Genomic DNA, 22,961 nt, shown 5'->3' with positions numbered 1-22,961 from the left:
AAGGTTTGCTTTTATCAGTGAAGATAAAGTCACCAATACTAGAAAGGGTGCAGCTACAGTGTGAACACATATACATATGTGTTTCAAAGATTACCCTGTCCTAAAATACTTAAATGGAATTAATAGAACACAAAATCTGCTCAGGTTTTCACATGTCTGCCTGCACTTGAACTACATTTATAATTAGCACATTTTCTGCTAGTTTCATTTATAAAATTAATATATTAATACTGAAATAACAGTATAACCTCTTACTCAACAAGAGAACATCTGAACTTTGAAAATCCTGTTCCTATTAGCCAAGAGACAGTACTTCAGTCTCAAAAACAGGGGAAAATAAGGCTGTGTATGGAGGCCATTGGCCACAAAAGTGTGTTTACATAAAAGTGTTTTGCATATGTCTATACCTTAGACAACTGAAACCTATTCTTTCTATTACTGCTATTCAGGTAATATAACTGTGCCTATCTCATGGTTGTGTGGTTAAGCAAATAATAATTAATCAAAGAAATATAATCTTTCAAAAAGTGTAAAGAAACCACTTTCAATTTTTCTGCAAAATAGACTTAAATATTGTTATCTAAGATTTCAAATTTACTGACTCAAGCAGGAAAGATTCATTAATAATGCATTCTAACTTCATAGATTTTATACTAATTTTTCAGTTATCTCCATACATCAAGAGCATGGGATGAGCTTACAAGAAAAGAAGACCCCACAGGAAAATAAACCTTACAAACTTAGCAAATGTATCTGAGAGCTACACTTTGAATTCATGCTTGTGATATGTGTTATTACATCTGCTTAGGCAGCAGTTAAAGTCTAATTAATTTAATTAAAAAACTAATTTAATTACAATTATACGAAGTAGAAAATTTAACCTCTTTGGCAAGGGTGGGTTTCTGTCAGCTTTAGGTAATTTCTGTTTTTAATGGGTTTGTTGTTTTATATTTGATCTGTTCTATTATTTCTGTTGAAAAATTAACTCGCTGACCCATTAATTTGACATATTCTTTTCTTTCCTTTGACTTTTCGTTGGACTGGTATTGCTAGCAAATATGTAAGCATTGTGTGCACATAAGAACTTTCTCTGCTGTTGTAAAAGATTCTTAGCACACAGAAATAGGAAACAAGCAGTTATCCAGAAGAAACTTTATTTTCCTTTTATTCACTTAAACAATGTATTTCATGACATCCTCTATTTCAAGTAAAACTTGTTATATTAGTATCCTTTTTTTTTTCCTTTTTTAACCAGGTTTAAAATCAAATGGATTTTGAGAAGTACAATGTACTTGATATTTGTTAAATGATGGGTGTTTTGTTGTTGTTTACATTTTAAAAATCATATTTTATTGAATGTAATGGAACATGAAATCACTCTCATATAAAGTAATGGCGTGTAGTCACAATGCATTGGATATTTATTTCATTGATCTTCAAACCTTGGTCTGGGTGTATAGTGAATTTCCAAAAATGTAACTACAATGGGAAAATGTGGAGCATAGTTGTTCATAATTTAAAGTCAATAATTGAATAGCTCCTTTAGAAGGTCTATGGTATTTTCTTCTACCCACAATCTTGTTTCTTACTTATAAATACAATAATTTTACCTCTGTGAAAGTTCACAAGAACAACTTGGTAGCACCTGTAAAATATCAGCCAGTACTGCAACTGTAAGTGAATTTTAAGTGAATTGTGAGTGAATTGTGAGTGAACTGTAGGGTAACACACACACAGGAGCCATGCTTGTACTGCTGTGCAAAGACAAGCTATTACAGCACAGGAAAGAGACACACAAGAAAGTTATACAAATGGGAACACAGAGAACCTGTTTTGAAATAGGTTCTTTTTTTCAACTGTTCAGAATAACAACTGCAAAAGCATGACATCCTCTAAACCTAGTTCATGTCAGTAAGCAGCAATATAAAAATGTAATTTAAATACTTACCTCTTTTAAATAAATGTATTAGGCAAAATTTAAAAAAAACTCAGGTGTCTTGTAGCCTAAAAAGTGTTGAAAATTAATTGCCTTGGTGTATCTCAATATACAGATAAACAAAAAAAGGCAATAAAAGGACAGTTAACTACACTCATAAATGGGACTCTTCATAATACAGCTCAGTAATGGTTTCAAGGATGTGAAAGAACTTCTGAAAAGAATCCCATCTGAGTTTATTTTAAAGCCACTGGAAATTAGTCTTGAAAAAGGAAATGAACAATTACAATTATCTTCTTTTTTATTTGAGGGTAGTGGTGTTGGGGATGTATTTTAGGTCTTCATAACACAGCACAAAAGAAAAAGAGCCCAAATATTCAGTGAGAAACCTGAAACCTGACTGTTCCCTTACAGAAATATATTTTCAAGTGTGTACTTATATATTTTTTAAATTCAGGAATTAATATGTTCTAAAATATACAGCTCAGCTTTTGTCAACCTGCTAGCACTTTTGATTTAGCTTTTGATTTTCTTTGAGTAATACCAGACAGGGAAAGTTCACGACAGTCACTGCCAACAGGTGGATGAAGATGTTCCTACCCATGGTTGATGCTGGCTCTCTTCTCATCCCATTTGACATTTAACAACACCACAGTGGTACCACTAGGCATTCCTGTTCCCTGCTCAGCCCAGGACTACACAGGCCAGTAATTGCAGTGGCTTTTCCGTGACCAATATATGGATTACTGAGGATACAGTCCCTGGGAGCACCTTTGTGAATCTTTCACAAGGTAAGGCTGAGCACTCTGCCTCTGGACTGGGCGAGAGGAGGAGATTTGACTTTGCCTTCTGGCCCTGAAAAATGTATGGTTTTTAGACAGATTCCACAAGAGAGATGTCTTTAAAGCAGCTTTTCTTGAGATGGAATTCAGGACCCTGGGGGAAAATAAAAATAGCCAAAGTATAACCTAGAAATGTAAGACCTGATTTTTAGAATTTTGGTGAGTTTGCTGTAAATCACAAAGTTCTACCTGTCTGACAGAGCTGTCCAGTGCCAAGGGCAAAAGCCTCCAAACCTGGGCTTTAGGGCTGACTGGACAGTACAGGATAGAGCCTGGCATGAGCAAAAAACCCAAAACCTCAGCAGTCACTAGACCATTGTAAAGTCCTTTTTCAGTTTTTATGGGCAGTCTGAGGTACACACATACACTAAGTAAGGCACAAGCACGTGTCTTTATTTTAGTTGTGCTCAGGGTAGTGGTAGAATTTTACCAATGAGAAGTTTCACGACTTGCATGCCCACCCAAACACCCACTCACCAACACCAACATTTCAGCATCATTTATTATCACCTTCCTGCACAAAGGACTAAGGCAGGTCAGAAAATGACTGTGTGACCAAGACCATGGCTCTCTCATCCTTAATGTCCTTAAGAGCAGAAGATTCTCCAGAGGTAAAATTCTGTCACAACCTATGACAGCACTGGGATTTTCTCCTTCCCTTCTCTTTGTTCAAGTTATTGCACTCCAGCAAACCATCCAAGGGCCCAGAATCTCACCCTTTGTGCTGCCGATGAGCAACTTTATTGCAGCAATAGGGAAAGAACAAACCTAGCTTTTGTGATCCCAGCTCCTGGTAGGGTGGGAAAGACAGGATTTTTACTCTAGACATAGGGGAAGTGAAGAGGCACAGGAAAAGGGAAGCCTGCAGGTAGAGTAGGATATACAAGATGGTTGGGTCACAAAATTGCTTCAGCCATGAGCAAATCTGGTATCTTTCAGCTAATGCAAATTTAAAATTGCTGTGCTATCACCCTAATGATAGATTGCTTGTCACTAGTTTAACAGCTTTCTGAGACAAACTATAAAACAAATACTGAAAGAACATCTTCAGAAACAGCCATATAGGCAGAGTAAGCAATAGGAGTGGAAATAGGATAAGAAAATAAATCTCTTCAGGATGATGAAAAAACACAGTGAACAGCATCATGAAAGCATCCACCCCTCACTGCTACTGAGCAGCTCATATACACAGCAAAGTTCATGGAAGGAAATAGCAACTCATCTGACACAGATATTACGAGATGAAAAGGAGGTGGGGCAAAAAATGTAAGTACCTTTGAAGGAAAAATGGACCACAGTGCTGTTGATTCTAATAATTTACAATATGAAATTGTTGAATACTTTGTAAGCATAGCTCCTCTATTAAAACTGAAATACAGTATTACAGTGTTAACTACTGAGTTATGATTTGTGGATTCTTTTAGAGTGACAGGCAGTTCCTGTAGCTTTTATTCATGAACGGCCATGTTGGAGCTCTCTTCCCAGGTCACTGTAAGAGATAACACTACATACAGACGGTCTGGCCTTTACAAAGCAGGTGGATATATTGGCTATTAAAAGAGAAACTTTGGCATGAGGTTCTGTGAGAGTTCCAGCAGGCAGACTCTCCTGGGTGGAGATGGAATGCTTTAACAAAATGCCTCCGTTACCCCCAGGGGCACAGATGGAGATGTCACCATCCTGTGTGTGGTGACTGAAATGAGGTGATGTGACCGTGTTCGCAGGGGTCTGAGGATGAGGGAAGAGACGAGAATGTTGACTCCATGTTTCAGAAGGCTTGATGTATTATTTTATGATATATATTATATTAAAACTATACTAAAAGAATAGAAGAAAGGATTTCATCAGAAGGCTAGCTAAGAATAGAAAAGGAATGAATAACAAGGGCTTGTGACCGAGACAGTCCGGACAGCTGGGCTGTGATTGGCCATTAATTAGAAACAACCACATGAGACCAATCACAGATCCACCTGTTGCACCAGGGCGTAAAGAAAATTCTTGTGCACATATCACATGGAATTGGTGCTTTAAATCAAATTCTTTTATCTGGATTGTGAAGAGAATTTTTTTTTCAAAAACATGGAAGACCTTAAGGTTTCACTTAACATTAAAACCTAGAGTCTCATATAAAAGAGTTACCTTTGCTGCTCAAATAGGTGCAAAGTAATTTATATCCCCACGATTCAGGACATAGGAATTAGAAAATCCCTAAAGTGTTCTTATATAAGGGAAGGAATTTTGTCAATGCATTGGAGAAGCCCTATTTCAAATGCTGGGGACAAAAGTGAACAGTAAGTTATTTTCCATAGGGAGGCAGGATGCCCACAGCATCTCTAATGTCCTTCCTTGCTGCATGACCAACAGAGCTTCACGTACCAAGTTTTCCCAGCACCAGCATGGTAAGTGAGCTTTTTATCTTCCTTGGACTCAGATTTTTATTCTGCCTAAAGGAGAACACATCTTTCACATACTGTGACTCAATAGAAAATTGCTGTCCTCTCTGCATTTCTTTTTTTGTCCTGAGATCATATTTTAAGTACCCATTGCTCATGCTATGAAAATAATGAAACATCATGGAAAATATAGATTATGGACAAATTATAGGATATCTGTTCTACCTATAGACCTGAACAAGAAACCACAAAGGGTATGTGTTAAAAATTAAAATAATTTATGAATATTTAATTAAAGCTTACTTTCTAACAGCTTTTTTAAAATAACTTTTTACTGTTGGAGAACATTCCACAATAAGTAGCCACACTGAAATAACCAAGGATTCCCACTGTGCTTTTGCACTATGCTGCTCTGATATTAGCCCTTTATCCCTGTAAAGGTGCTTTCCTGACAACTCAGTGATTAATGGAAAAGAGGTGAGTTGTTAAATATTCAGCTTTCATGTCTTGTATTCCCTTGACAGAGATCTGTAAGAGTCACACATACATAAAAATCCTTTGAAATGTTGCACTCATTAAAAGATTTCCTAAAACTTTTCAGAAATTAAAAATGAAAAAAAAAAAAACTCCAGTGGTTTTATATACAGTGAAAATGTCAGAAAAGCTGAGAACCCATTATTATATACTCCATTATGTCTGAAGCAGGAAGAGTGTTACCAGTAAATATAATATTCTCAGCACTAACTCCCACAGCTTTTAATGGAAAAATATTTCTCATTTTTCAAACCTTGCAGGCATAAGAGGAAATGACTACTTAACCAGGATTATCTTGTTTCCTCCCCTTTAAAGATATGTACTTTGATTTTGAAAATATGGCTTTATCACGGTTGTACTTTTCTATTTTAGACACTTAGACATAAGCAGCGTTCGTGTTTCTCATTCTGACATGACTTTGACATTGTGCCTGTGCTGCAACCAAACCTCAAGCTGTGGGGCACTTTTTCATCAGCATTTTTCAAAATAAGTTGTTACAGGGACACTGAAGAAACTCCTCCTGACCAATGACACCCCTAACCTGAAAGAGATAGCTCTGTGCAAGGAATTGATCAGTTTTTGGTAATTCTGCAATGGCTCTTTCTGCTCTTTTCTGACAAGGGATAGCCCTGAGTGTGTACAATGGAAGAAGGGAAGGGAAGGGAAGGGAAGGGAAGGGAAGGGAAGGGAAGGGAAGGGAAGGGAAGGGAAGGGAAGGGAAGGGAAGGTCACTTGACTACAAAAGACCACCAGGATCACTGAGGAAGTGCCCACAGCTCCTGGCCCAATCTGGGAGGTGACAGTAATTCCTTTTCTGCAACTAACCTAAGCCTTTGCCTCTCTGTGAGGACTACAAAATGAATATTGGTGGCCTACAGTTAGACCCTATGTAAAAGCCTTGCCTTGTTGGATGAGCTAATGAGTTGGATTCACACAAATTACTTCTGGGGGAAAAAATTACACATTTCTCAGCCGTTCTGACCAACTGAGCCAAAACTTTAATGAGGAATTAGCTCCTGGAAGTTCCAGGACTCAGGTTATCAAAGCTTTGTCAACATTGCAAATTGCCTGACAAAATCTCTCTTTATCAAAGAACTGTTAGTGGATATCAGTGGGTAAATGAATATATGTAAAGGGGCAGGGGTGGACACTGAAATGTCAGGAACAGACACTCTATTTGATGATAATTTCTAAACTACTTCTGGCCCCTAAAGACATTCCTGTTCTAGTTGGATTTGATGATTGCACAGATTTTACTAGCAAGCACAGAAAAAAATGTGAGCAATAGAGAGAATTTGGCACAGACTATCACAGACCAATACAGAAACAAATGCAATGGTCCATGAGAGTACAGAGAAACAAGAAGGCAAGCACACCCTTGTCAAAGGTAGTGCACAGCTCTCCCTCAGGCAGGATCTACATCATCCTCTATAGCTGATTTTAGTCATGAGCAGTCATTCTCACAAATCTTATGTGACAGTAATAAGTTTTAAACTGAAAAACAATAGTTAAGATAAATGGATATTGAAATGCCAAAGCTTCAAAGGCCAAGTGAAGAGTGCCCCATCAATGATTCTCAAAAGACAGAGCACTTGCTGACCACCTTTTTTCTTCATTTTATCTATTTTTTCTTTGTTTTTCTCCTATTTTCTTATACGTGCATCCTATTTTATGATACCTACTAATTGAAACCTGCTTTTATGTATAAGTATTCAACAGAAACACAACTAGATAATTATATACCCATCATGGTCTAATATAATTCAAACATTAATATATTTCCTGCAACAGAATTTATTTGTATTTCTTTTAGTTTTTATCTAAGAAACAGATGAAATCAATATTAGCTTTGCAGGCTGACCTTAACCTAAGAAGAATGTTATTAAGGAATCTCTCACAAAATATGTGTTGTAATCCGGGCTTCATGAACATGACAGATTCTTTCTGCCCTTTCATTAGAGTCATAACTCAACCACACAATGTACATCCTCCTTCTTTTCTGCATTTAGCTGCTGCTTGTATCATGTTCCAGTACCCCAAAGAGAGAGTCTGTGTATTTCCCTTTCCTCTGCCACAGCACAGGCACCATGTGCTGTCCTAATGATGTTCTCTGTAAAGGACTGAAGTGGTTATGCTTCACCCCAAGATTTCCTCCTCCTTTCCTGCTCTCTGCCAGTATTTACTTGTTTTAACTCAACCCCTGTAGAGATTTTGTGAGCTTCCTGCATTCCAACTGCCTGATGCCTGAACTTCTGGTTTTGAACAGGCTGGATTTTTCATTTTGCTGGAGGCTCTCAGTTTATGCCCGTTACACCTACACCTAATCTACTTCTTATTTACTGCACTAATTGCCACATGATTTTTTCAGCTTTCTCAGAGCCAGTTGTCTGACTAGAGGTCTTTCAAGGACACTTCAAATTCCTCTGAAGTTATTTCTACAGTTTAGGTTGTTCACTGAAACTTGGCCAGAACACTAGATCTGACATATTGGACTATTTCTAAATATCACAGTTATCATTAAAATGAGGTGGGCTAAACTCCATAGTATGCATTTTACTATCAGTCATATCAGACTAATTGCTTATCATCTAATCCCTTCCAGAAGTAAGGTAGTGTTTTCTATGTTGCTAAAACATAAGGAGGCTTCAGCCTGCAAATAATGGGATCATTTGGGATCAGTGTAAAGCAGAGTACTAATAAATAGTGCTTTGAAATCTGTAATCCCTGCACAGAGATTACAGGTTCTACTGCACATTTGCATGTGGAAGATTTTCTCTGTTTTGTTTCCCATTAAAATTGGCAGTGTGGCAGATAGTGGATGCACCCAAACCCATGGTCTGATTCTTTGAAAATTTGCTGAAACATCAAATGGAAGCTATGCTAAGCAGTATGTAATTGGATCTTAGTGCAAGGACTCATGCTGAGATTACTCCGTAACCTGAAAGAGTTTTCAGTATCCAGAGATGCCAATCAAATGAAAACAACAAAGGCTCACTGGTAGCTTCCATCTTTGTAGAGTTCCTGTGGGAGGCCTGGCAGGTGTAAAATGTCCTCTAATAAGAAAGGCATTGAATAGATTGTATAGAACTTTTTATTTAGCCAGTTTAATTTTTAGTGGCATTTTCAGTGTATGGAATAAGTTTACTCATTGCCTTTCTTTCTCTTCTTGTCTGGGAAGAGTGTGGTAAGGGAATGAGGAAGAAGGCAATGTCCTTTACAGGGTTTAGACCAATATAGGGTTCATGGTGTGCACTGAAGAAGGAAGACCTGAGGAGCAATAACTGTAATCTAAAGCTCTTTCAAAGGAAACAGCAAAACAATTATTGCTCTTGTGGTAGCAGCTCCCATGACCAGATATGACTAGTTGGTGTGGCTCTACAGAGCCTGTACATAGTGGAATAGAAGGATTTCCTCAAGAAATTTGCAGTCTCTGGGGTGAGCTAACATATAGAAATTCATGGGGAGACTGTGAATCAATCAATAATTTCAGTTACATTTCATCCCGTCCGGCCATCATCAATAAATGTATTTAATTAATAAGTGGTCTGAAAGAGGATGATACTTGTCTTAGCTATATCTGCCATGTATGAAATGCACAAGTGAGTGTTAGAGGACTCTTGATGTTCAGAGGTACATTCTTGATGTTCAGGGTTCTTGAATTTCTGATGAGTTAAGGTAAGGATGTGGGAGAATGAAGATGTTTCTGAGATAATGACTTTCTTTTGTTCAATGACTGTCACTTTTATGGAAGATACTGGGGAAGGAGAAGTCTCTTCTACTCTCAGAGTATTTGGGTGAAACTTCAGCAGGAGAAGAAGTCCCTTTCATTACCAGAACTACCACTTGTGAAGACTCTGATGTTCCAGACTATGCCCTTTCACAGAAATCTTTCTTGCTTTACTGATACTAGAAGTGTCTGTCCCACCTCTGCTAGCAGTACAACCAGAGGCTAATTGGAAACTGAATTCTTTAAAATGCTTCTCAGATAGAAAAGTGGAGAACAGTCCATTGCTGGCAGGTATTGTAGCTCTGCAAAAGGCACAGTGTTTGAATTCCAGGTAATTCTTTCCATTAGTTATATTAGAATAACTCTCAAGAATAGTAGCAGTAAAAGAAGGCAGAACCCACACTAGAAAATCATAATTATTCAGGATAAGAGACAAATATTTATCATATGAATGGTAGACACTGTCTAAATAGAGAAAGCTAGCTAAGTTTAAAAGTAAGAAACAGAACTGGAATCTACAAAACCACAAAAAAGGGCTATGCCCTTTATGGGAAGGAAATAAGTGGTAGCAGTATTGGGGGTAAGTCTCTATCTCCAGCAGGCAAGGAAAATTACTAAAAGGGAAAGTGTACAGCCCTCTGGTCAGTGAAGCCTGGGAAGGAGAGAAGGTACATTTCACATGCAGTTAGCATAAAATATTGAGAGTGCTTTTTAAGTCTTTAAAGAATCAATTATATTGTTTTTCTAATTCACAATTGTTTTACTTGCCCTCAGGCTTGTGAAACATTTATATCCATACAGAGATCACAATCTTGAATCTCATCTTATGTACTAGAAAGGGTTTGAATTGCAGATAATTGAAGATGATTGACTTTAGAGAACCAGAAGAGGTTTGAGATGTGAGAGACTCTTACAATGCCCTCTAATACCACGCTTCTGAAATAAGTTTATCATTACCTAAATATGCCAAACTTCTACCTCATGATATTTTTAACTTATGACTCCAAGCAGTTTGTTTTGAAAAGTGAAATTTTAAGAAAAACATGTCTAATTTAAACATACTTAGTAGTATCTTCTACTTAAATCAAAATTAATGTATAGGTTTTGACAGTCACCTTTTCCCAGGATTAGTCATTAAAGGAAAAAATCCTAACATTTAAACAACATAAGTTATTTAATTTAGCTACACATCAGAGATGCTCTCTCAAGCCACCTATTTCTGTTATCATCAATGTTTTTAAGGAGGCAGCACAGATCTTTACAAGTCTTGACCTTTATTTATTATTGACTGATTCCTTTTATTTTTTCCTTCTCCAGTCTTAGAGCAAAATAAATATTTTTTAGATCAATGTTTTAAGTAGACAGAACTGAGTAGCACAGGTGCATGAGGAAGGATGAAGCCTATTGAAAAAAACCTGTCTTTTTATGGTCTTTCCCTTGTTAAGTTTAAAGACAAAATTTAACAACTGTTTAAAAATGTTTTTTCTTATCTATTAAAAAACACTCAAGTGGTAAAATCCAACTTTTCCTTGTCTTTTAAAACACATTTATGGCTTACTACCATAAGGAAAATGATGCAGGACATGGGTTTTAATCTCTGCATGAGAAAATGTTTGGATTTTTAGTTTAGTGTTATTCTATAAAGCCTGTAAAATCTACAGCTACACTAATCTGGTCCCATTTATGCCTATAATATACATAAGTTATATGTGAATGCCAATCAAATATTTTCCCTTTAAAAAAAGCTACTTTTAAAGGTAGACTGCTGGCTTTAAAATAATTTATCCTTTTATATACTTCATTAAAAAAATTATGTATAGAATTTACTAGGGAATAAAACTGATGATACATATCATTGGATTTTCATTCTATAGACTCTCTAGTTCCACTTTTTTTTCTAGTTGAGATTATAAAAAAGCTTTACTTTTTTTTTTTCTTTTACTTTTATAAAAAAATAGCTTTACTTTTGCTCAGATTTTAATACTTTTGTCTTTTAACCTATTTGCATGTATTACTGTGCCGCAAAAGATGAACCGCAGGAACAGCTGGTAATAATTTTTAGTTTATTGTCTGTGCTGGGTTTCCTAATTAATTTTCAAATAATCCCCGAATTTTAATTCAAATATAATATAATGTTGTATCTTCATAAGCAAGGCAAATTTATCTATACATTTGTCTATATGTTAGATAATGTATTTGGGGGTAGGTAAATTTCTGATCATAAATAAAGAAACTAATCATTAATAACTGCAAAGAAGCTGTTATATATTGAATAGACAAACATGATATTAGATTGTTTAGTAAGGATTGTATATTGTTCTTTAAATCATAAATGTGGTACCACTGTTCAAAGAATTGCAAAGCATTTGTGCCACAGCAAGTGATAACAAGTACGGTGAGCCTTTTGGAAAGCAAAGAAAACCCCACAGCCTTAAGCTCCAGCAATGATTTACCTTCCATGACTCAGGAAATGCTGCTGGGGTCAAGAACTGAGACTCAGCTCATCCACAAGTCAGTCCCACTTGAGACCCAAATTAAGTGGCTTTGAAGCAACCAGAAATACCTGCACCAGCTTCCCTCTTCAGACATCTCAAACTACTGAAATCCTTATTTTCCCGTCTGTGGGCTGCTTGTAAATTCCTACTGGCAGTTCAACACTTTGGGTCTCCTCTTCCATTAGGTTAATTCAGAATGAATCATGCTGAATTCAGGACACAGATCCTCATGAATTACATTTCATGCCTTGGGATATTATGACAGCTCAGAGGAGTTGGTCCACACCCACACTTGTTAACAGATTGCCACAAAGCAAAACCAGAGATTGGGGCAGGGGTACTGCAGAGGGGTGGGCGATGGATCAGGCAGTGACACCATCTTGCCATAATAAAGATAACACTTCTAAATGACAAGCAAAGTTCAGCAGAGGGGATCCTCAAACTCAGAGAGATACTGACTTGGTAGAGTCTTCTCTTTTGGTTTGCTTCAGGCTGGAACTCTATTTTCTGATTACAGGAAGATGGAGTTGAGAAAAAGGATGTGTGCAAAGACTCACTGAACACAGTGAGAGTGGGGCTTTTGGTAGTTTGGCATGAGCAGTGAGGACACACCAGCTCAATTTTCCTGAAGAAAAATGCAGCTTTGACTGAAAGGGAAAGAACTTCAAAATATTACTAATTAAAAATGACTAATTTGGAACCATTTTCACTGATAATTGCCTGCAACATAAAGTCAGACAAAAGTAAAAATAAGATATCACTCAATCCTAGCATTAACCAGAACAATGTATTGTATGCATTGTACTTTTTCAATATATTGTACAGATAAGGTTGAGTCAACAACCTTACTGTTGCAGTTGAATTCAAATCAATGCATTTTTCATAACAAAGCAATGTTTCAAATGCAGAAACAATATTTTTGTGCCACTAAGAGGAAAAACTAAAAAAATGCCTGAAAGTCTTCTGACATGATAGCATTAAGAGACTGAAAATGTACCAAATAAAATATCACCTTCCTAAATTAAAATTATCTTTCAATTTTTCCGAGCTGTGGAAGTATGAAAATTATTTGTTATGTTGTTCTCAGTGTCATTAATCTATCATGTGCACTTCTGCAGAAAAACAAGAACCATCATCCAATGTGCTTGTTACTCATATTGATGAGTAAAAAGGAGATGGAGCAAGAACAATGGCTAAACAAAGTTAACTTAACATTTAATTAAAAAGTTGTTATGAGTAATACCTTTTTTCCTTTTATCACAATTAAATGTCTGCTTTGCTCTCAAGCCCCTTTAACTGGATACAAGATAGTCAATTAAGTAGCGGTGTGATTGAATATATCTTTAAATAATATCAAAATAATGATGTCTGCATCATGGTCATGGCAAATCATTAACACATTATCTTAATAAATGGAGCTACACTTCAACAAATTTAGCAGTCAAAAATGTAAACATATTAGAAAACCTGGGCTATAAATTTCTGTGATATACCACACCTTTTCAATTTCCTCTTCTAAAATTCTTCTTGCTAAATAGCTCAATGTAAAATGTTTCTGAAAGCCATATTTTAATATATCTTTGGAATTTGGTGTTCATTCACCTGTTATGTAGAGGTATCATGACAGAAGACATTCACACTCCAAGTTCAGGTATGTCATCTCAGATGTCTGAAAAAAATACTCTAAAATCCTGTACAGGGAATGGAACAAGTTGAAGGTTTGCCAAAGTCCAGGCAAAGCCACCTTGATGGGAAGATGCAGGTAGCTGTAAAGCAGTTCCGCTCTGGTGTGATATGATTTATGTCATGCAGGTGCCTCCTGATCTAAATTGACATTTTTTGGGAAGTTACTGTGACCAAGTCTAGATTTAGAGTGATGTTTTATAATCAGTTTGAGCCAAAACATCTTCTTCCACCTTTTCTCCCTGGCTGCAGTTCTCACTCTGACCATGTATTGGCATGAGGGTTTGCCACACTCATGTCACCATCAGTACAGAAAGTTATCCAGCTTAAATTGGTTTCCTTTCCTTTAAATTGCTTTTCAGCCTTGCAAGGAAGAGTGCTGAAGCTGGATGAAATAAGAGGAGTGTTAGGGGAGGCAGGTGTCAGAGCAGCACAGATTCGCACCTCTTTAAAGCAGTCATGAAACATCACACCATTAATGGCTGGCATGGCTGCCAGGTGAAACTCTGTGTCCTCTCAAGAGGCTCTACTGACTAATTCAGGAGCCTATTTGAGCCAGAGGTCTCAACTGAAATAAGTGAACACTCTTCATAGTGTAGAAATAGCAGGAACGCAAAGGTGTGACAGCAGCAGAAGTTCGGTGTCTTAATGGGTTTTGAGCATCTTACTCTAAAAGGACGTCTATGTAGGGGGGTTTTGGGTAATTTTTTCTTTCAGTGTAACTGTGTCAGAATAATTTTAAACAGAAAACAACTAGACCAATGGGTTTGCATGTCCAGAAATTGCAGGAAACAGTAGCAAAATTTTTGTCCTCCCCAGGCCTCTTTCTGCTGTAAAAGTAGGAGCCTGAACAGTCACCTTCCCCTTGAGCTGCTGGCTCAGTCAGCCCTCGAAACCACACTCCATTTTCTACCTCCCTTTTCCTCCTTTCCTCAAGGACAGACTGATATAAGGGACTCCCCAAATAAAACCACTCTGAGAAAAGATGTGAGTATTTGTAAAACTAAAATGCAGGCAGTGAATTGTAATGGGTATCAGCTCAGAAAAGTCTTTAAATACACTGAGTTATGCCTTGTCTGTGTCCCTCCAGTAACTACTACAATAACATTTTAGTACTCATTTTAGTTTTTGATATAAAATAAGTTGAGCTATTATTGTTGGTAACACATTTGCATGTGTGTCCACTATAGTAAGTATTCTGAATGTTCTAAAAAATTTCTTAACATAATTTATTCCCCAACAGCAGTTCCAAAATATTTTGTCTTGGATTCTGCCTTTTAAGTGTAACTTCTGTTTGTTTGTTTTTGCTAAGAAGAATAATCTTACTGATTTGAGTATCTCATAATAGAAAATATTTGCATTTATAAGTTATTTTAAGTGCCTGACCTTTCCAAAGCATTGGGAGACTGTAAATGGCACTTTGGAAAATGTTGCTATGATAAGATATCAGCTGTGTTAACTGCCACTTGACAAAGGTTAAAAAAATGAAATATTGGTTGCTGTATTTTTAAGTTGTCTTCCTTTATATGAGTATTGAGTATCTTTATCAAAAGTTGAAAAGGTCTTCCAAATAGAAATCCTCTAATTTTCATTTAAGTGGGATGAATTCTCTGTTTATTATAAATTTATGGGAGATTAAAACCACACACAAGAAACACACAAAAATTCTCTACTATAAACCCATAGGTATCTGTGTATCAATCCCTAAACATATAAACCAGCACCAAGAAGCTAGTCCTCCTTTGATTTTTAATGAGGAGAAATGTACTATGCATGCTCTTAGATATCTCATGAAAATCTGACCGTGAATGAATGATTAAAAATTACAAGCATTTATTACTTCAAATTAATTGCTTTGAAAGCTGTGAAAGAAACTCAATTTATAACCCTACAGTCTCACATCTCCAATCTATTCATTACATTATTGTACAGAGAAGTAATTCTGCAATGGTTGTTATAAATTTTTCTAAATATGCCTAATGTGGTTAACTGAAGTATGTGCTTCATTTATTTCTGTAGTGAACACGAATAGTTGCTTGATAGGGTTTTTTTTTATGATAAATATAAAATTTGTCTACTATTTATTTTCCAATATTTTCAATTGTTGTAAACTTGCTGTTGGAATGACACCAGCATACTGGTAATTTAACACATAACTAGGTGAAGGACACTTGAAGCAGCTGAAATTATTGATTCAATAGAAGGTGACATTTGCCACAGAGCTCCAGGTAAAAGCTCAGACCTCACAAACACAAAAAAAATCCTGTAAATTTAAATTTGGGGTCTACTGAACTGAATACCTTCTCTCTCCTCTGACTTCCTAGCTCCATGGTTCTCAAGAGTTACCTCTGAGCAGCGAAACAAGTGTTTAACATCAGGGATTTTTTGCATTTGGTCTTTTCTTTGCGTATATTTTCAGATTGACATGAAACCTAAGTATTCAATAAACTTCTTGTTTCAGGTGATATTTTACTGTCTTGTGTGGAAAAGAACAAAAGTACCTAAGTAGTCCATTGTCCCAATTTTACCTCAGACAAAAGAATAAAAAATTAAAAGAGGAAAGATTGTGGAAAATACTGCTGAATTACCTTTTGTTTATAACTCTTTAAAACATTCTCAGACAGGTACAGGACACCAGCTCTGGTTGGCATGTGAACGTTGAACATGCTGTCAGTCTTATTTGTCAATATGAAATTTATACTAATAACCATGTTTATCCTAATAATTCTCAAGCCTATCCCAAAACAAAGGGCTGCATTGATCTATAGTTCATCATGCATTCATCACTAAAAAAATACTATATGAAGTTTTATAATACATGCCGTACATAAACTGTTGGAATTATTTTCATTTTTTAATATCAATTAAGCTGTGTGGCATCACGTTTAATTTCTATGAGTATTTTTTTTCATTTTCAAGTTCCTCAGATATTAAATATGTAAAGTTACATAGGTAACAAATTGAATATTTATCAAAAATATGTGTTAATTATATCTTGAGATGATATAGCCTGTGTATTCATGCATAATATCTTATGAAAACAGACAAGAATAGCACTTCAGACTGCACAATCTGGAGTCTCTGTGTTACTCATATGTTAACAAATGTAAAAAAAGATCCTGTTCAGCTGATTGCTTCAAAATATTCACACTACTATGTTCTAAAGTATAAGAGTTTATCAAAAGCATTTAAACCTTAAACCCTTCAGACCCTCAGTGTTCCTTCAAACAACCTTGTATTTTCCAATGACCTGACAAGCTCTCAAATCCCTGATAATTTTTGCTATTAAGAATGCATGCAGATTTAGATGGATTTTTCAGAATGAAACCTATGTGCAGCACCAAATCTAAATACAAATCCACAGTATGTCTGAGACAAAACCAGTGTTCAATGCAGCTTCATTCTGCTTCTTTGAACTGCATGAGCACATGCTGACTTAACCTATAGGGCTGGAAAGCATTTATCCTAGAGCTGGGAAACAGAATAATTTCTGTAAAAACTGTAAATTCCTGGGTAAAAACTGTGCTAATGTTTGTCATTTCTCCAATACATTATTCTTGAAATGAGCTTTATGTATGATTAACTTTGCTGCACACAAGAGAACTGTATCCCTATGGCAAGATATTCTGGAGGAGTTAGTCAATTTAAATACAGTTATAAATTATGGTGCACAGTATTCAACTTTTGAATTTGACATTTGCTGTTTAATATTTTAATGCTTGTGCATAGCACCATTGTATGATGATTTGGTTTTTTGGTTTTTTTTTTTAACACAAATAAGCACTTGTTTGTTTTTCAGCATCATATATGATGAAGTCCCTACATATAATTCAGAAACATTAAGTACAGCTTGAAGCAAAAAATCTGGTACAAATTATTACAGAACAATATGATTCCTAATTTTTTAAATGTATAAAATTAAATTTTTTCTAGGGCTACAATGTCACATGAAATAATGTACTATATGTGCCTAAATTGCATTTATTGCTGTGTGTACTTAATATGATCTTGGTTACAATAATTTCAATCCTGCAGTCTGCCACAGTGCATTCCTAAAAAGGTTTTGCTGTATCTGAGTCTATTTCACTCCAAGAATAAGGAGCATATAAGTTTTGATTGTTTAAGTCATAAATGATCCAGTATTATCCAACTGATATGCAAAGCCTTCTCTCATATTATCAAAATAAATCGGGTTGTATTGCACAAGCAATATGAAATAGAATATTCTCATATATCTAGTCTGTACATAAAGAATCAAGTTGACGTAGTTGCAGAGATACTAAACAGACATTTTTGATTTCATTAAATCCTGTTTAGATGTTTAGCACAGATAAGTATGCTATACAGCATCTAGAGCAGACATTTCTCAATGGATTATAACCCAGCACAAATAAAAAAGTTTTATTCTTCCACCATTACATCAGATACATGTGTCCCAGAAAAAGCATTGATAAAGTGCTATAAAACTTGAACAAATGCATTCTCAAATTATGTCTATACGTAAATAAATAAATATAATATATAGGGAGAGATTAGGTATACATGTATATGTATTTAATCTCAGACACACACAAATGCATAAAGAGAGAAAAAGAAGGCTTTAAAATATATATGCTATTTTTAATATCTTAACCATGACCTTTTAGGATTTGATTAAATTAGGAAAAAAAGTGGAAGGAAAATCAGTTGACACATTGCCACTGAGCTGTAACCACAAACTTTTCCTGCAGTTGAATGTTTCTGACTCACTCACTGTCCCTTCAGTAAACTCTATTGGGCCCTTTATGGACAGCCTCAGCTACAGAATGGTCGGATTAATGCAATCTGAAGGTTAAAAATTTTAAGATGGAAGTGTAGGCTACCTTGAAAACAATTTTTTTTTCTCCAAAAAGTTAGATTTAGTGATTAAAACTTCTGTTATCACCCTCTTTACTAGATTTTTTATTTTTCCTAAGTTAAGACCCTTGTTCAGAGCCCACTTTCATGTTTTGCTTCTGCCTTTGTAACTTCAAAGCTGAAAATGCCAAGAATAAAATTAAAAGTTATTTTCCCTGTTTAAAGTAGAACATGTAAAAGAATCTGTGTGCAATTTTGGTCAGGTTGCATCTGGTTTGTCTGAAAAAAACTGTACATACATACTCAAGTATGTATTTTGATGTTCTGAACTTCCTAATAGCACTGCTTCAGAGAAATAAAGAGAACTTTTTTTAATAATTTCTTCCCTTCCAACCAAATGATCCTGTTTGAGCACATTTATAAAAAAGCAAACAATAAGACACGTATTAAATTTGCTTAAACTTAGTAAAAACCCCTCACTGGTGTTATTATTGCTGCTTTTGACACTTCACAGGCTCTCCATTTTCAATGTGTCTCTCCCATAATGGTCCTCAGAGCCTACAACAACAGGGCTTGAGCTGCTTGGCATATCCAACTATTATCATTGACAAAGAGACAGCAAAATCAACAGCAAAATGCAAACTTCTGCTCCAATTAGATAAATATTTCCCTGTGTAAGATTTTTCTGAATGGTTGGTTTATATTTTAATTTATATCCTGGTAGGGAAAATTGTCAAAAAAACTTTTAGTTTTGTTTCTTTGTTTGTTTTTGTTTGTTTACTTGAGGTTTTGTTGTGGTTTTATTTGGTTTTTTCCATATGCTGATAGCATATATATTCTTCATCCATTTACACTAGATTTAAAACATTTCACTTTTTATTAACCAGTTTGCACTTAAGTCATGAACTATGTGAGTTTTTCAGCAAAGCTTTTTCCTAATGTTTCACTAGGTGAGTATTGTCCAAGAACTGATATAAAATGAAACCAAAATATTTCAGAATAGTGAGGCTATAAAATTCTACACACATCCCTGTAAGGTAAGTGTGTGTAAGACCTCCCAGAACATTCTTTGACACACACACATACCCTCTTTCATTTCCAACTCCAGCTGGAGGACTGTGAGTGAGAAGGACAGAAATGAGGCAGGAGAGCAGGGATTGCCCCAGCTCCTCAGCATATGGTTATCTGCTAAAGAAATCCTGGACTGCCCCAAGCTCCTAGTTCCTTGCTCTGTCTTCACTTTGGGAATGGGAATACCACCCATTCCACTTCTCCAGCATCCACCAACACTTTTATTTTCCAAGTAAGGGACAAACACACCATCCCAAATACATTCTGGAGGATTAACATTTTCTGGCAGTGTCTAGACCAGTCACAAGATGTGGCCACCTCAAGTCTCAGCTGAGTAGGATTCTCCTGGCTTCGACAGCCATCTGAGTGAACCTTGGCATTATTCCAACATTAAAATATTCTGCACCTCTGCAAGGTATGAACTGACCCCCAGAAATGAACATTGGCTTTCCTCAGGGAAACATAGACCTTTTAAAGGTTATCCAGCAGGACTAAGGCATTAAATCTAAGAGCAGAAAAACACAGTTTTATGTTAGGGAACCATCAGTTTTTTTCACTTGTTCCAGTTCTTACAGGTTTTTTACAGGCTTTTAAACAACAAATTAATATATTCTTGTAGCTTCTTGATATAAGGCTAAGTACTGTAACATCACATTAATTTATGGTCAGGCTTTCCCATCCGTGTCTGAAGTGATGTTTTCAAGTTAACTCTTTTATATTTACCAACATCTATTTAGTTTTCTGAAAAGTGTCTTTTTAAAACCCAGTTCTTTTCAAATTATTTGATTTTTTTAGAACCATGAAAATCAAAACTGAGATTAATTCTAAAACTCATGGACAGAAAGCCTCTAGCTGGCCATTAATAATTACGCTCTTCTTGAAATAGTCTCACCATAAAGTATATTTAGCAGGACAACATCAAAACCCAGAAAGGTTCTGCCTTTTGGTTTTGTTTTTTCTTTTTTTTTTTCATCAAAAAATATCTCAGTCAGCCACATTAGTTAAAAAACAAATGTACAGTCACTTTGCTCTCTGTTCCCTAGTCTTGTGTTCAAACAACCTAAAATAATTTAGGACTGGCATCCAGGAAAGATTTTCTGAATCAGTGTATCAGAAACAATACCTTCAGAACAATAGAAAGCTCTAGAAGGAAACATGCTACACGTCTCTTTTTCTATACAATAGTTTCTAAAAAAACAGTATATCAGCATATCAGAAATTTATCTGGATAGCCTGAATCATTCAAAGTAATAGTTTACTAAATCAAAGAAAATATGAGTTATTTTCTGGCCACTATTAGCCATAAGCTGGTAATCACCATAAAATGCTCTGCCAATGACTGTCAAAATTAATTTGCAAGCCTTCTGCTTTTTCTGATGTTGTGTTGCAGAATGTACTGAGCTTCACTTGCAATATTTTTTTCTGTGAGATTTATATATATTTTTTCCTACGAGATTTGTTTCCACCAGATTGGTTTCCATTTTCTCCTGTAGCCAACATGCCAGAAAATCTATCAATAGGTTACTGTTCTGACACCAAAGCATAATTCCAGTGGAACCTACTGTTTGTTTCTTACAAGTTGTCCTCATTGCCAATCCACAAGAGAGAGAAATTACTATATCCTGCAAAGTCTAGTAACACATGCACTCAGTTTTGAGCCTTCATTACCTCTTCAGCAGTAGGACATGAAAATGACCAATCATACCCACCATCCACTAGGCTAGAAAAAGTGAAACAAAATGCTTTCTTCATGCATCAATTTCTCTTCATTCACCTATGCATAAATATTCATACATTCAGAATTATCAGATGCAATTATGATAACACTACGGTTTGCTGGATGATTTGCCCAGCACAACCTTTGTAATTACAGAATATCTTTGCTGCCAACAAAGTACAGAAGTCTTCTGAGAAGAACTTAAATCACAAAATCCCAATGAATCCTAGAGTAAGTAAGTAAAAATAAACAGAGAAGGGAAAGTTTAGGAAGAAAAGTTCAGATACTCTGGTCACTGTTTGACTTTCAGCAAGATAAAACCTAGTACCAGTAACCAAAAGCTTAGCATTCAGTATTAATTATTAAGATTTTTTTGTCAACAACAATCTTGTCAATGATATAGCATACATCTCTGCATGGAATCAACATGTGTCTAATGTCTTTTAATGAAATTATTGATGTCAACATGCCATCACATTACCATTAACATATCAAATTCCTTCATACAATTTGAACAGAGGTTATGTTTGCTACTTACCTAACTGTGTCTCCTGAATTGTTAGCTTACTCTCCAAGGGATGTAAAAGCTTTGGTGGTTTATCTGTTAGTGGCGCTAGAAAAGAAAGAAATTCACATATGTAGTGTTCTGATTATTATTGGGTAGACTAAGACTTGGTTTTATACCTATTATTTCAAGAAGGCTTTGGTTTTCTTTTGTTTTAATAATGTTCATGCCTTCAGTAGATGTAAATGCTTTTGCTTAGGCAGTAAATATAGCACCAAAATTAAAGGTCCTTGTATTAAGAAAGCAATTTCTTTGAACCCCCACAAAAACAAACAAAGAAAAAAAAAAAAACACCAAAAAAGCAACCAAGCAATAAAACAAAACCAACAAAAAACCCCAAACCAACCAACCAACAAAACCCCAAACCAAAAATGCACTGACATTGCACTTTTCTCTTTCGGTAAATATTATCCAGAATTTCAGTTTGCTGTGATATTTAATTGCTTTTCTATAAGGTATAGTCATTAAAAGATAAATAACATAAGTTACTGTAAAATAATTTAGAATATTTGATGACAATTTTATTTGAAAGGTATTCCCAACACTGAAACTTCATAAAGTGGAGTACTAGATAAGTTTTCAAAATCCAAGGAAAGGATACAGTGAAATAATGTCAAGATTCCTAATAAAATGGCTTCTCTTTTACCTTTTAGTCTACCTTGAGATAATATTAGTAGACTTTATGCAACAATGGAATAGAATGAGTTTTGTAGTGGTAAAAAACCTTCTGAAGGTTGTTGAAATGTGTTCAAACCATGCATGTATATAAATCCTCCTATTCTACTAAATATAACATCTCCTTACTTGATTCATAGAAGTGACATTGATTATTACTACTTTTGTTGTTGCTAGCAAGTGTACTTTTTACTGTGTCTGAGAGATGAGTGCATGCCATGTGAAACAAAAAGAATAATTTTTCCCCTTTAATTCTGGTAGTAAACATTCATGGGAAGTTTCCAACTTTTCTAGTCACCTGCAACATTTTGATATTCTGCTTTTCAACATCAATTCATACTTCAGTTTTTAACACAGATTATGGGCTGTCGCAGATTTAAAATACATTTGACATTTTGATATAGCTCTAGAATATTTGTTCCCTTCAACTTGTCAAAATCAATGCTCCTTTTCTTACTGACACACACACATACCCATATGTGTATGG

At 35.5% G+C, this 22,961-nt stretch overlaps 1 protein-coding gene across 4 annotated transcripts in view; it reads right to left on the bottom strand.

The window, feature by feature from the left end:
* The window catches only part of IL1RAPL1 (interleukin 1 receptor accessory protein like 1), a 687,620-nt gene that overhangs the window by 136,852 nt on the left and 527,807 nt on the right, over positions 1-22,961 (bottom strand). For all 4 annotated transcript variants that reach the window (XM_054271408.1, XM_054271409.1, XM_054271410.1 and 1 more), the window contains one exon: positions 21,773-21,847. In XM_054271408.1, coding sequence (XP_054127383.1) covers positions 21,773-21,847 — 75 coding nt within the window. The remainder of the gene's footprint in view (positions 1-21,772; positions 21,848-22,961) is intronic.

The sequence above is a fragment of the Melozone crissalis genome, unplaced genomic scaffold (genome assembly GCF_028551555.1).
Source record: "Melozone crissalis strain CALT ecotype California unplaced genomic scaffold, PUWL_Pcris_2 ptg000013l_1, whole genome shotgun sequence".
In the NCBI taxonomy this organism is placed as follows: Eukaryota; Metazoa; Chordata; class Aves; order Passeriformes; family Passerellidae; genus Melozone; species Melozone crissalis.
Note: the sequence above shows the minus strand (reverse complement) of the source record. Positions and strands in the feature narration are given on the sequence as shown.